Source organism: Ochotona princeps, chromosome 3, assembly GCF_030435755.1.
Source record: "Ochotona princeps isolate mOchPri1 chromosome 3, mOchPri1.hap1, whole genome shotgun sequence".
NCBI classification, from domain to species: domain Eukaryota; kingdom Metazoa; phylum Chordata; class Mammalia; order Lagomorpha; family Ochotonidae; genus Ochotona; species Ochotona princeps.
This window is the reverse complement of record NC_080834.1, coordinates 17,100,168-17,115,005: the sequence shown is the minus strand read 5'-3', so window position 1 is coordinate 17,115,005 and position 14,838 is coordinate 17,100,168. Positions and strand designations below refer to the sequence as shown.

The window sequence follows — 14,838 nt, the reverse complement described above, 5'->3', positions numbered from 1 at the left end:
CCCTCCCAAAACGATTTACTTCTTAATTAGTTCACATAATCACTGATCCCCAAAGCTGACACATGGAATTCTTGCCCAGAGCGACCTATATCTGTTTTTCTAATTTTCTGGTAAGTTACTTTACTTAACGATAACATACTGTGATCTCTGTAAGGGAAGCAGAAAGGGCACTACCTTGTACACACACTTCATTTCGTCAGGCCCACTTGTGAGAAGCGGATATTACCCAAATTCACAAACGATCACTAAAACCTTGGCAGGGAGACCGAGCCTGGCCGCGGGCTGGTAGTGGCACAGTCAGAGTGTGTGTGCAGGGAGCACGCCCTACAGACACCAGGCACCTCACATCACGGACAAGTACTCAGAGGGTTCAGCACCAATACTTAGAGCATTCCTGTTCTCTACATCCCAAGCAAAATGGTACAGATCTGATTTTCTAGGACGTTGTAAACCCACATATAATTGTTTATACAATTATGAATATGCCACATGGTACGGGGAACTGTCACATTCTTATGAAATGACCTACTGTAATTGCCTGTCGCCCTACATACTCATGCTTTTACTGAATTCATGAGAGGGCCACCCTCATGGGTGAACAGTCATGGTGTTGGAGAGCCCGCTCTCCCACAGGGAAAGGGAATTCCAAGGCAGGGAGGGACAGTGTTCTTCCCTCAGCATCACCAGTGGCGGAAGGATCCCCGAGTTCAAAGGTCAGGCTGCCTTAGTGCAGCTCACCTCCGAGCTGGGTCATGGTCTGTTCTCTCTCAGTGTGGCCCCAGCTCACCCTCGCTGCTCGCTAGGGGAGCAGCACTGCCCAGGGACTTGTCTGACCGAGCGGCAGTGACGTGCGAGGTGTTCACAGTGAGGAGGCGGATCTCACGGTGGAGCCAAGACTGATACAACACAGGCTAAGCCAGAGCACATTTTTCTTCCAATTAAACTTTGGAAAACTGTGGAACGATTTTTGCTACAAAAAGCCATGTAAGTTTGCTTACAGAGCATGTGCTTAATTGGAATTCAAATAAGCTTGATTCCCATGGCTCTTGAAGAAAACATCTGCTTTTGTTTTTGTTTTTTTAATACTGAATGTTGCGCATAAAAACACAAAATTCCAAAATGAAGTGCTGAAGTTTTGAAGTTCAATGGCTTACCATGGAAAGGCCACTGTTGTCTTTGTTTGTGAACGTGTCTCCACTAGCGCAGTCAATGCCAAACAAGGCACAGATATCCCCAGCATGGGCTTCCTCAACGTCCTGAACGACACAAGCGCACAGTCAACACCCGGTGCACAAGCAGCGCCCAATCCCCACCAGGAAGCGGAGATGCGGCAAGCAACTCCAGAGGCTAACGAGACGCTCAATCATCTTGGAATTCCATCTTTCCACAGTCTGAAATAGCCTCTACTATCTCAAGGCTTTTTTTTAATCATTCTACTTTATGCGAGACATTCAGGGCTATGGTTTAATTACCTACAGGACTACGGTACTGATAAGACACGGTGCCAGTTTTGAAGCTACTTCTATGGACTTAAGAAGCATGGTATTACATCCATGGCCACAGTCGACGAGCAACTTGGGTTTGTCACACACATGCAAGGAACTCCACAAAGGAAGTTTTCAAAACAAAGGCAGAAGAATGGAATCCACTGCACCAAAAATAATTTTAATTTCTCCCAGATGTAAGCAGTCAAGGAGACACAGGAGAGCTGAGGAAGCAGCGCTGCCCCGGGCCTCCTGCTGTTCAGAGTTCACTCACAATGGCTGTCGCTGGCAGGACGCTGCACCTGGCCAGGAAACAGCTGTGCCGGCCCTGAGCCCTCCAGGCTGCCCCCTGCTGGCTCTCCCCCAGAGCTGCAGGGCCATTCCATTCTGTGTGTATCTGTTCATCTCCCAGGAAAGACTAAAGTTACAGCTGCTTCTGGAGAAGCACAGCCGGGCTGGGAAAGCACGCCTTCACTCGCAATCCTGCAAAGCCCGACAGTAAAGACTGCTGGAGGCCAGAACAGATGCAGAAATCAATTCCAAGCCCCAGAACGGAGCTGGGGTTTATATCCTGGTACCCATACGGTTTTGTAGGGGGTTCTAAAATAAGAATAAAAACCCTAGATGTTACACAGGGTTATCCCAATGGCCGTAACATGGAAAGTCACGGGTGACTGTGAGTGTCACCTGCCATCAAGAACCACAGTCCAAACATCCTGAATGCCTGCCGTATTCTTCATAGCTCTGGAGAAAAATGCTAAAACTCGTGCTCCGCATCTCAGGGAACTCTCTTCCTGACCCTCCAGCACTGAGAAAACCTTGAACAGTGGAATAAAATGAGTTCTGACTATCTGCTGACTCAGCCTGCAGCAACTGGAACACATCTCAGTAAAAAGGAAGATGCTAGCAAACACTTGTCCAATGAGGAAAACCGGTCCCGTGGTTCCGCACACCAGCGTCAGGGGAGTCCCCTGCCCCGGGCCCCACTTGCCTCCATCATGTCTGCGTGCATGCGGACCAGCCGCTGCACCCGCACTTTCTTCCTGGTCCGCGTGTTGTAGATGGTGTCACCCTTCCTCAGCTCTCCCTGGTAATTGCGAACGTATGTTAACTGCCCAAACCGACCCGCCTGGAAGTCAAATTCGGATAAAGGCAAGGAGAATAAACACCATCAGAATCAAAATTAAGAGAAAAACTTCACATTACTTCTAAATATTCCCTCCCAATTGTAGCACGCTTAAATGTGTTTCAGCTGAACTTAATGATTGCTGATACACCTCTTTTGGTCTCACACAATCCAAGATATTTCAACTTCCTATGAAATCAATGTTACTGAAAATTATTTTAATTGTTACATGATGCAGTATGCCTTGCACATAAGTTCAACTTAATGGGTCTGGTGCGGTAGCCTAGAGGCTAAAGTCTTTGCCATGCACCTGCCAGAATCCCATATGGGCGCTGGTTCTAATCCCAGAGGCCCCACTTCCCATCCAGCTCCCTGCTTGTGACCTGGGAAAGCAGCAGAGGACAGCCAAAAGCCTTGGGACCCTGCACCTGTGTGGGAGACCCAGAAGACACTCCAGGCTCTTAGCTTCAGATTGGTGCAGTTCCGTCTGTCACGGCCACTTGAAGAATGAATCATTGGACGGAAGATCTTCCTCTCTGTCTCTTCTCCTCTCTGTATATCTGACTTTCCAGTAAAAATAAATCTTTAAAAATAAATATAAATCTTTAGGGCCCATCGGCGTGGCCTAGCACCTCAAGTCCTCACCTTGAACGCCCCGGAATCCCATATAGGCACTGGTTCTAATCCCGGCAGCTCCACTGCCCATCCAGCTCCCTACTTTTGACCTGGCAAAGCAGTCGAGGACGGCCCAAAGCTTTGGGACCCTGCACCCACGTGGGAGACCCGGAGGAGGTTCCTGGTTCCAGGCTTCAGATCGGCACAGCACCGGCTGTTGCGGCTCACTTGGGGAGTGAAGCATCGGACAGAAGATCTTCCTCTCTGACTCTCCTCCTCTCTGTATATCTGACTTTGTAATAAAAATAAATAAATCTTTTAAAATCTTTTTAAATCTTTAACAAAATAAGTTCAATTTTATACAATAAAATATGAAGCAAAAATAAAGTATGATTCTTGGAAAGACGAAAAACTCTGCCAGCAGAGGCAGGTGCGGACCGCACCTCTAAACCACCTGACAGCCAGGGGAAACAAGGCAAGAGTTTCACAAAATAACTCAGTGACCCACACTGACACATTAGATACACACTTAAAAGCTGATCGTTCCTATCAGGCTAATTCATACACTTAACACACTAGCAAACTCAAAAAATTAAATGAGTGGAAAAGAAAATTTTCAAAAGTATATAGTAAAAGCAGAAACTAATCCTGGCTGATAAAAAATAAATAGTAATACTTAAAAACCTAACTGCAGGGGTGAGCCCTACGGCACGGGGAAGCAGTCTGAGTTGTCGTGGCGCCACTCGCCGGCCAGCTCCCTGACAGCGCCCCTGCAGAAGCAGCGGTGGCCAGCCCACTCGGACCCCTGCACCGAGCCAGTGAAGAGCAGATGGAAGCGCTCTCTATATTTAACTCTGCCTTTCAAATAAATAAACCTTAAAAGTATGAAGTACAGAAGTAGCAAAACTAGACTGAACAATCCATAGGCTATTTTTCAAAATCAATTTTATCAAAGGAAGCTGCTAAAATATTGTGTCCCATTTTTAAAAAGAACAAGAAAGTTTTTACTAATTTACAGATATCCATAGCTATGTAATAAATGGTCTTCAAAAAGTTTACAGAAAATGTGATTATGATAAAGCTGTTTTAAAATAACATCGACAAAAATAGTATTTTCAATTCCATTTTTTATATGACCTTTCACATACCTTTGTATGTGAAAAAATGTTCTATCAAAAGGAATTAAGACAAGACAAAAACAAATTAAGCTTTCATTAAATCAGTAATGATTTTTAAACAATACTCGATACTTAGCAAGAGTCACCTTTTTCTGCTAGCATTACAGGTATTTCTGCAAATACTGAAACTTTTTCTAAAACTCTGAAGAACATGTTGGTCACATATATTATCTCTGGACAATTCAGAGTTACTTAAGACAAACTATAGAAGTGTCTTTCTAAACAGAGGTGGTGACTAAAGCATTTTATTTCTTTCCTTTCAGATAATTTATTTGTTTGAAAGCGGGAGAGGGGGAGAGGGGGAGAGGGGGAGGGAGGGAGAGAGGGAGAGAGAGAGAGAGAGATATGGGTGACAGGGAGGGAGCCATCTTCCACCTGCTGGCTCATTCCCCAAATGCTTGCAACAGCAAGGTCAGGGTCAAGCCAAAGCCAGCAGGCACAAGCTTCCTCCAGGTCCCACAGGTACAGGGGCCCAAGGACATGGGCCATCCTTCTCTGCTTTCCCAGGCACACTGGCAGGGAGCTGGACCAAAAGCGGAGCCAGCCAGAATTCGCACTGGTTCCCAAGTGGGATCGTAGCGCTGCAGACAGTGGCTTAGTCCATGACACCACAGGCCTTTCTTTACCACCCCCATGCTTCAGCCCCGAGTGCCCTTTGGCACCTGTACTGCCACCCCTGGATGCCACGTCACACGGTGGTGACGAAGAAGGCCAAAAATTCTGATACTCTTGCAGTACCTGACTACCATCTTCTAAGCCAATAGCAACTATCCGGTCCCAAAGGCCACCTGTCTATGGGATGAGCCTAGACTCTGCCCTCACTGCCAGTCTGCCCTCTGCCCTCTGTCCTCACTGCCAGTCAGCGAGGCTTAGGACACATTCCTAAAACTTGACCCCTTGTCATCTACAATAGTAAAAAATTGTGAAGAACATAAACGTTCAACAATTAGAAAATTTAGAGCTAGTCATAGCATATCCACTTATGCCATTTACAATATGTAAACGGTTACAGAAATATGCACTATACTTATTATGCAGTTAAATGAAGAGGAAAAAAACTTACACAGTTGGTATTATTTATGTAACAAATTGTACTTTTAAATTTTTAAAATTTGTTTTCATTTCCTTTGAAGGGCAGAGACAGAGGATCAGCCATCAGTAGTTCCTCCCCAGATGAGCCCGAAGCCAGCAAACGGCAGTCTGAACTTCTCCCAGGATCCCAGGAACGTGCAGAGCGCCAAACACCTGAGCCATCGGCTGGTGCCTTTCATGGGGTAAATTAACAGGCAGCTGGAAACTGCTGAATGGAGGCTGGACTCAAACCGAGGGGCACCCACCTAACAGGTGGCTATCGCAAGCCGCATCTTCACTGTTGTGACAAACACCCAACCCAAACTGTATACTTTAAAACTACAAACAGGGGTCTGGCGCGATAGCCTCGCTGCTGAAGTCCTCACCTTGAACATGCCGAGATCCCATACTGGCACTGGTTCTAGTCCTGGCAGCCCTGCTCTCCATCTAGCTCCCTGCTTGTGGCCTGGGAAAGCAGTCGAGGACGGCCCAAAGCCTTGGGACCCTGCACCCGCATGGGAGATCTCAAAGAAGCTCCTGGCTCCTGGCTTCAGATAGGCTCAGCTTCGGACATTGTGGCCGCTTGGGAAGTGAATCATCAGACGGAAGATCTTCCTCTGTCTCTCCTCCTCTCTGTATATGACTTTCCAATAAAAATAAAATCTTTAAAAAAAAAAAAACTACAAACAAAAAGAGGTGTGAGTGTTGTGGCACAGTGAATGAAGCCACTGTCTACAACATCAAGCATGCCATCTGGGCGCCAGCTGCTCCCCTTTCGATCCAGCTCTGCTGACAGCCTGGGAAAGGGGAGGGTGGCGTGGGCCCCGGCAGCTGGTGCGAGAGACCTACGGGAGGCTCCTAGCTCGGTCGGCTCAGCTCTGGCTCACAGGACCATCTAGGGAGTGAACTAGTAGATGGAAGATCTGTCTCCTCTCTCTAAACCTGCTTTTCTTTTTTTTCTTTCTTTTTTTTTTTTTTTAAGATTTATTCATTTTATTACAGCCAGATATACACAGAGGAGGAGAGACAGAGAGGAAGATCTTCCATCCGATGATTCACTCCCCAAGTGAGCCGCAACGGGCCGATGCTGCGCCGATCCGATGCCGAACCTGGAACCTCTTCTGGGTCTCCCACGCGGGTGCAGTGTCCCAAGGCTTTGGGCCGTCCTCAACTGCTTTCCCAGGCCACAAGCAGGGAGCTGGATGGGAGGTGGAGCTGCTGGGATTAGAACCGGCGCCCATATGGGATTCCGGGGCGTTCAAGGCAAGGACTTTAGCCGCTAGGCCACGCCGCCGGGCCCTAAACCTGCTTTTCAAAGAAAAATGAATAAAGTCTTAAAATATATAAATAATCATTCCAAAAAATAGGTAAAGGAACCATATGTTACAAAACTCTATTCACTGAGTGTTACCATGTTGGAACTATCTGTCCTTTCTACTTTCAGAAGGGTACACAGTTTTTCTCTAATAGGAATAAAACTCTTACAAGACAAACAAGGAAGGGGGAGAGGAAGGGGCGAGGGACCAGGAGCAGGAGGGGCAAGCACCTTCCACAGACGGCAGTCACACACAGCAGTCCCACACCTTACCTCCAGCTTGAAAGCCAGGCCTACAAAGGGGTGAGAAGAGTTTCTTTCGGAGTTCATTAAGATCTTGGTTTTCTCTTTCGAGTCACTAAAATTCAAATAAATACAGAGTGTGATATGATATTTTGTTTCTTTTCTATCAAATTATTTCATCAGATTATGATCTGAAGTCATCTCTGCTAATTTCAGACTTTGCACATATGTGAAATTTCACTGCACATCAACAAGCACAGCCCTCGAGGAGTAGCTGCTACCCAGGAACGGGACCAGAAACTACAGAACGGCTCTGGTACAGAAAGAAACACAATCAATGAGAGCTTTAAAAAGTGTCTTAAAGCTTCACCAAATCAAACTTTTTAAAAAGTAATTTAGTTGAAAGTCAACATTGCAGACAGACAAGGGGGAGTTTCCACCCACAGGTTCACTCACTAGCAGCCCCAACAGCCAAGGCCAAAGCCAGGACGCAGAAGATTCCTCGGACATCCCACGTGTGTCACAGGGGCCTGAGGTTTGGGCCCTCTCACACTGCTTTTCCCAGGCCATTGGCAGGGAGCTGGATCCAAAGTGCAGCAGCCGGGACTTGAACCAGCACGCATGGGGATGCTGCTGTTACGTGGGGGGGGGTTTACCTGCAGCACAACTACTAGTGCAAGAATCATACTCTGACAAATACAGAATGGTGTAGGCACTCAGGGTAAGTATGTTTCTACATGCCAAATCCTTACCCAACTAAGAATAGTGACTGATCATTATAGATTATGGAAAAAATAGAAATATAGCATCACCATGCATATGTGTTAAAGTCTGCAGAAGCTAAGACACTATATCTAACACTTACTCTTCTTCATTGAGGATGGCGTAATTCTGAACTTCTGATGGATTCGGGAGATACTCTAACACCGCATCCAGAAGGGGCTGGACTCCTTTGTTCTTCAAGGCGCTTCCCAAAAACACAGGAGTAAACGACCTGCTCAGAGTGGCTCTTCGGATCGCAAGCTTCACGAAAGAAACATGGTGCTTAATTACATCTTGTGATTGAAGTCAATTGCCACACAACACATAAATGAACAACTGTTTTTCATATTCGTGGAATAATTTGCAATTTCAAAAAAAACCACACAGAAAATCTAAAAACATTATGCCAACTACTGTGTAAAACAGAAACACGCGAAAGATACGCCAGAAACTATTAAGCACATGACCAATTTCTGGATGGATGAAGAAAATTGCACGTATGAAAAATTTTTCTGTAAGCTTTTAAATACTACTATTTTAAATACTACTACAATATTAAAGCATATTTTAATCAAAGTTATTATCTTTTTAAAAGAAGCCTAGCAAACCAAGCTGTAAACCAAGTCGTAAAAATACACATGAATTTAGATCCTGACGGTGCTAGTCTGTAACAAGAGCTGGAGGTGCTCGCCCCAGCACACAGCACCCATGGGTGCTGCTGGCTGGGCAGGTCCACAGTACACAGCACGCACAGCACCCGTGGGTGCTGCTGGCTGAGCAGGTCCACAGTACACAGCACACACAGCACCCGTGGGTCCTGCTGGCCGAGCAGGCCCACAGTACACAGCGCAACTGCAGCGGGGAGCAGCGGGGAGCAGCTGGGAGCAGTTAGGAGCGGCCAACAGTGGCCATAACTGCTCACTGTTGAAAGGCGGAAGCTGCACACAACTATTTCTTGTCCACATGGAAAAAGCTACCCCAAATTCCATAGCTATGACTTCTGAACAACAAAAAGTAGGATACCAAAAGAACAGGATTATAGATCGTATAAAAAGGAAAAATATGCAGAAGTGAACAATTGCTATCCCAATGGGGCCAGCCCTGCTGCACAGTGAGTTAAGCAGCTGCTATAGCACCAGCATTCTCTGTGAGCACTGATTCAAATCCACGCTGCTCCACTTCCAATACAGCTCCTTGCTTCTGTGCCTGGAAAAGCAGGAACATGGCCCAAGTATGTGGGAAACGTGGATGGCCTTCTAGGCTCCCAGTTTCAGCCTGGCCCTGTCATGACCAGTGGAGTCACGTGGGGAGTGAACCAGCAGAGGGAAAATCCACTGATCTCCCCACACCACCACAGTGAAACAACAAACCCTGGCTTTTCCATTTTCCCTTATAAAATATATGTAAGCATGAACAGAAATTGAAGTACAGCCAAGTATCTTACACAGAAAACAAGTAAATACAGCAAAACTACAACGTGCCCTTGGCCTTCACAAGGCTCCCACTACTCTCAGGACTGGTGTGGACGGTGTGCGGTGCCTAGCATTTGCACAGTGTGGTCACCTACTTTCCTTCTAGAACTTTGGCACATTCTAGGCAGGGATCCTGTGACCACACCTTGGTAAAAACCTTGGAGACTGAGTTTCTAAAGGGCTTTCCTGGTGTCTAGCTCTCACAGGGGCTCTCAGTGGCCTGGGTGCCTCCCTAGAAGGCATCTCTCCAACGTACACGGCTTCCCCGGGACTTCCCCCGCGCTGTTCCTCGGCTGGCTCTGCTGTGCACGCCTTCCATGATTAAGTCACAGCCACGAGCACGAGTCCCGACTCACCAAATCTGCAAGCGGTCTGGGAGTGCCTCAGCACAATTGTGTCAACAGATAAAAATCCCCATTGCCCAGGAGTGCCTGATTCACTTAGGGCAAGATGCAGTGTTCCCCCACTCTTCACAGAGCTGAGTTGCTAAGACCTCTGGGAATGCTAAAGGAGTCATTGCAAGATAGAAACCCAGCTCAAACAACAGAAAAGAATTAGTAAACATTGTAGCTTCAATACAGTTGCTGTGTAGCTGGCTATGCAACAAACTTTATGAGGGGCCACTATGCTGGCTCAACAGGCTAATCCTACACCTCCAAGTGCCAGATCCCATACCGGTGCCGGCGAGGTCAAAGTCCCGGCTGTGCTACTTCCTACCCAGCTCCCAGCCTATGGCCTGGATGGCCCAGACCTCAGGGCCCGGCACCCACGTGGGAGACCCAGAAGCTCCTGGTTCCTGGCTTCAGACTGGCTAAGCTATATTAATTATGGTTATTTGGGGAGTTGACCAGTAGATGGAAGATCTTTCTCCGTCTCTCCTCTCTGTAAATCTGCCTTTCCAATAAAAATAAATCTTTAAAAAAACAAAACAAAACAAAACAAACCTTTACTGGTGCAATGTCTTACACATAATGATTATTTGATCTCCAAGTACACCAAATGCTTCAGGATAATTAGTAGCAAGTTTTTAAACAGTATTGTACACATAATAAAATCTTCCACCTTAAACATGTTGAAATGTTCAATTCAATGGCATTAAATACATTGATAATACTAGGCTATTACCACACTGTCCATGTTTGGAACTTATTCATCATCGTAAACAAACTTTATTCCTAATTAAGCCTTGCCCAAAATCACTATTCTACTGTCTCTATGAATTTAACTATTGCAGATACCGCCGGAGTTACACAAACATATCCCTTTGCGTCAGCTCAGAATGTCAGCCTGCACGTTGGCACACAAGGAATCCCACGACGTTAGCTCACACAGACGTGCCCATTTGAAGCTGATGACGCTCCTCTGTGCACATCACATTCTGTTGATTTATTCAGCCCCTGAGCGACCGTTAATGACAGCCTTGCATTTTCCTAATGATCAGTGGCACTGAACATCTTTGCCCGCACATGAGGCAACCCATGGGCCTTCTGTACTCACTACAGTGTAAGAGGCAGTGTCTCTGCGGCAGCACCGAGCAGCCTCACGTCAGCCTACCCAGGACTTCACGTTAATTTTGTTCTCTGCAATAAGGACATGAGGCTGACTGCGGCATTTCTGTAGTATAAACTATGACTCCCTTCTCATTTGAACACACTACCTAACTCAACACGTAAAGTAACATGCTGTTGAATTTTTGAGGGAATAAATTATGCTAAATAAATCTCCAATCCCACAAATATAGCCCATGTATAAAAGCGTCACAGCCCCGACCACAAACCCACGCTTTGTTTTAATATAGGGTTTTTCTTGAGACCACCTGCCTTTATATCAGAAGTCGAGGGGATTTTTTCTTCTAGAAACAGTTCCCCAAGCTGTTCATCTGAATTGGCGACACACTCAATCAGCTCCTGCCGGTGCTCGGCCGCCACCGCCCTCAGCTCCGCGGGGACCTCGTCGTACCGCACAACCTGCCTGGGAGAGAAACGCTTGCTGGGATTACCCTAGAACACCCAATCACACACAGCACAACTGAGAAGACGGCCAACGAGCACATTTATTCTAGGCAAGAAAAAGGTCTGATGCATTTGCATTCAAATAGTAAATAAGACCAACACATATCCTAAAAATTCAGACAGAATCCAGGGCAGAAAAGCTCAGGGAAAGTAATGCGCTCAGGGCTGAACCCTTAGTAAACACAAGGACCCAAACGCAAGACAGTCCACTAGGAAGAAAAGAGTATCCTTTATTATAGATACCATATTTATGCTCCTGTACTTTGCAGAAGCTAACTGATAAAAGTTGTAACAAAATACTTCTCAGTGTAACTCAACCTTGTCTAGGTGTATTAAATATGCAAAATAAATGTATTCAACAAAACATACTTTAAAGGTTGAAAACAGTGACTTGACAAAATGATACTAAAAGACGGACATTCCTCGCAGTAGTTATAGATTTTACTGTACTCTGATCTGGAAATTGGCAAACATGCCAGGAAGAGCATCCGTTTATTAAATATCTACAACGCAGCCAGCCTGAAGCAGCAGTGCCATGACTCTCTCCACCTCACGTGAAGCAGCTGCTACCGCTGCACATGCGCACAAGGAGTGACGCCAGGAGCAAGGCAGCCCGCCAGGGGAGCACTATCAGTGAACGGGAGGGCTAATCAAAGCCAACCTCTGCCAAGCCCACCTGAGCATCTCAAAATTCTACTACCCACCATCTTATTAGTTAGAACATGACAACCTAACAAGAATTAGAGACCGTCCTCTATTCCTTGCCATTGTAACAAACCCAACCACACCATTTTTCACAGAGTATCCCAACTGCAGAAGTGATAAAACAGAGAAGAAGTGAGACAAGATGCCAGCCACTGGAGCTGGCCACCAGTTCACTAAGCCTCCAGGGCTCCAACAGAACACCCACAAACGACAATACTCAGAAAACATCAGTCTCAAAGTTGTACTAGCTGTTAAACTTTAGAAATGGAAATTAATGCCTTTCATAAAATAAATTCTAAATAGAAAAATGGAGCATGTGTCAAGTGCACAGTTACAAATGACCTCCTAATATCCCAGATACTCTGCACAGCCTTCAGACCTGTGAGCTTCCTGGCAAGCGCCCTCTGGTCCCTCGCCTGTCACACGGCCACGGGATCCTTTCCACACACACACATTTAGTGGTCCTAGACAGTGGCAAGGAATATGTACATGAAGACGACCCATCCATGGTTTTGATGTACGACAAAATCTAACAGCTTTCCCTGTGGGGCCAGGAGTTGGGTCCAGCAGGTAAGCTGCCAGCTGAGCCACTAACTATCCATGTTTGCGTCCCACCTCCAGGTCCCATTTCAGCTTCCTGCCATGTGCCCTGAGAGGCTGCAGGTAACAGCTCCCGCTCCTGGGTCCTTGTCACCCAACTGGCCCAGCCCCACCCACTGTGGGCATCTGGGGAAGGCAGCCCCACCCACTGCGGGCATCTGAGGAAGGAACCAGCGGATGGGGTTATCTGTCAAATACAGAACCACCTCCAGTTCAGGAACATGCAGCTCTGGAAAAGATTTATTCAGTCATTACAAATATTTTTGGATTCCCTATTAGGTACTAGGCAGTTTGAGATGCTTGCGATCTACCAATGAATAAGTCAGAGATAAATAATAATTTCCTCTCGGGAAATCTGTCCTACAGAGTGGCCAATAAACCTGTCATCACTCAGGGGTCACACACACGTGAGGGGAACTTTCTCCGGAGCACAGCCTCCATCCTCCTTCTGCCTACAAGGTGCCCATGAGGACACATCCTACTGCCCACTGATGACACCTCAACTCCACCCGAGCAGCAGCAACCCCAGCGGCACAGCAGAGAAAGGAAACCCCCAAAAGAGCCTCGGGGAAACTACCACACAAACAGGGTCATTGCTCAGAGACCAGAGCAGTCAGCTCAGGCACCATCTAGGCAGCTAGCGCCGGGAGCTTTCCACAATGCACCCTGACCACCTACTGTGCGACATCTGGGAGGAGCCCCAGGACAGGTCCACGAGCTCCCCATGCCGCAGCTGGGTGACTGCTGGCAGTCACAGTCCTGCGGTGGTGTGCAAAGGCCACTCAAAGGCTGAGTGACCGCACGCCACGTCTGAAAGTGACCAGTTTCTTACCTTTCCTATATTACAGTTGCACAATTTAATTTTTTTATAAGTAATGTGGGTTTTTTGGCCTATGTAATCTCATGAAGTGGAACACAATTACAATTTGATTTTTCCCAGTTTTATCAACCTAGGACATAGCAGCTACTCTACAGAAGTCTGCAGACTCAAGACTGGATGAAGGAAAAGCGAAAGAAGTGCCGTTACTAGTCTAACTGAAGGCCTCCTGCTGCACTCAGCAGGCCACAACCTGATGTCCCCTCAGAAACATCCTTAGAAAGAATTCGAAGAAAAATGGATGACAATTAGAATTAAAGGATTAAAGTCATCTTAGAAAATATTCCACCAGCCACATTTCAAGTTACTCACATTTACGTCTAAAGACGTGATCCTTCCTCTCAGGTAGTTTTTAAAATGCAAAGACAAAATAGCATTATTTTTAATACTCACCCGAAGTCTCCATCAAAATAAATGGCTCGTTCCTCTATTAGATCTACAACACCTTTAAAGTTCCCCTCCAAGCCAATGGGTATCTGTACAAATGCTGCATTATGGTTCAGTTTGGACCTGAAAAATAAAAACACACTTGTTTATTTCTTTGCTTCCAAATTCCTCTGAAGTGACAAGTACAAAAACCAAGGGCTGCAAACGCAGCAGAACTGAGAAGATACAAAGCAGTCGGTAGGGGGCAGCACTGTGCCGTGGTCCCAGCCAGCTCCCGCTGGGGCAGTGGAAGATGGCTTAGGGGGCAGGGTCCTCACCACCCACATCAAAGACCCATGCCGAGCAGCTCTTGCAGCCATTTGGAGAGTGAACCACTGGATGGAAAACCAGTCAAGTAAGCGCTCTCCTCTGCTTCCTCCCTGTCACTCTGATTTTAAGTAAATCCTGAATAAGCAAAGCAGTTGCAACAGACTTGCAACCAACCACTAAGGAGTAGGGAAGCTACAACATCAGGGTTTCCTACCCGATCCCCAGAGAGTACAGGGTCAGAAGCAGAAGAACATGTCCACGAATGGCTGGCCAAGAAACCAAAGGAGGGCACAGTGGGCTGGCCGATTCCACAACACTGAGAGCAGCTCTCTGAAGAGGGGCTTCCGGGAAACTCAGGAAGGGCTCAAGTCTGACACGTCTCTTGGGTCTGTACCCAACGCAAGCACCGAGACAAAGCCCAGCCAGCAAGAGTCCCTGCTACAGAAGAGTCCCACGGTGCCTCAGCCACGACAGAGTGCCAAGCCCCGAAGGAAGCCGATGGCTTCAGAGCCGCTGAGTCCAGATGGTACCAACCTGCAAGAGAACTACCCGAGCCGGAGGAACAACCTGTGCAGACAGACAGAAAGCTTCCAGAAGCTACGTAACAGCTGACACTACTGTCTAAAAGGCAGGCTAAATAACAAGACACAGAGCTATCCAATTAGCGAGCTGGGTTCAGCGC

The 14,838-nt window shown here is 46.8% G+C and overlaps 1 protein-coding gene across 1 annotated transcript in view; it reads right to left on the bottom strand.

The window, feature by feature from the left end:
- The window catches only part of GFM1 (G elongation factor mitochondrial 1), a 39,422-nt gene that overhangs the window by 20,585 nt on the left and 3,999 nt on the right, over positions 1-14,838 (bottom strand). Inside the window, exons 5-10 of the mRNA XM_058661486.1 lie at positions 13,854-13,970; positions 11,087-11,237; positions 7,898-8,055; positions 7,063-7,147; positions 2,476-2,613; positions 1,155-1,256 (exon numbers count right to left, since the gene is read on the bottom strand). Of these exons, the coding sequence (XP_058517469.1) occupies positions 1,155-1,256; positions 2,476-2,613; positions 7,063-7,147; positions 7,898-8,055; positions 11,087-11,237; positions 13,854-13,970 (751 nt within the window). The remainder of the gene's footprint in view (positions 1-1,154; positions 1,257-2,475; positions 2,614-7,062; positions 7,148-7,897; positions 8,056-11,086; positions 11,238-13,853; positions 13,971-14,838) is intronic.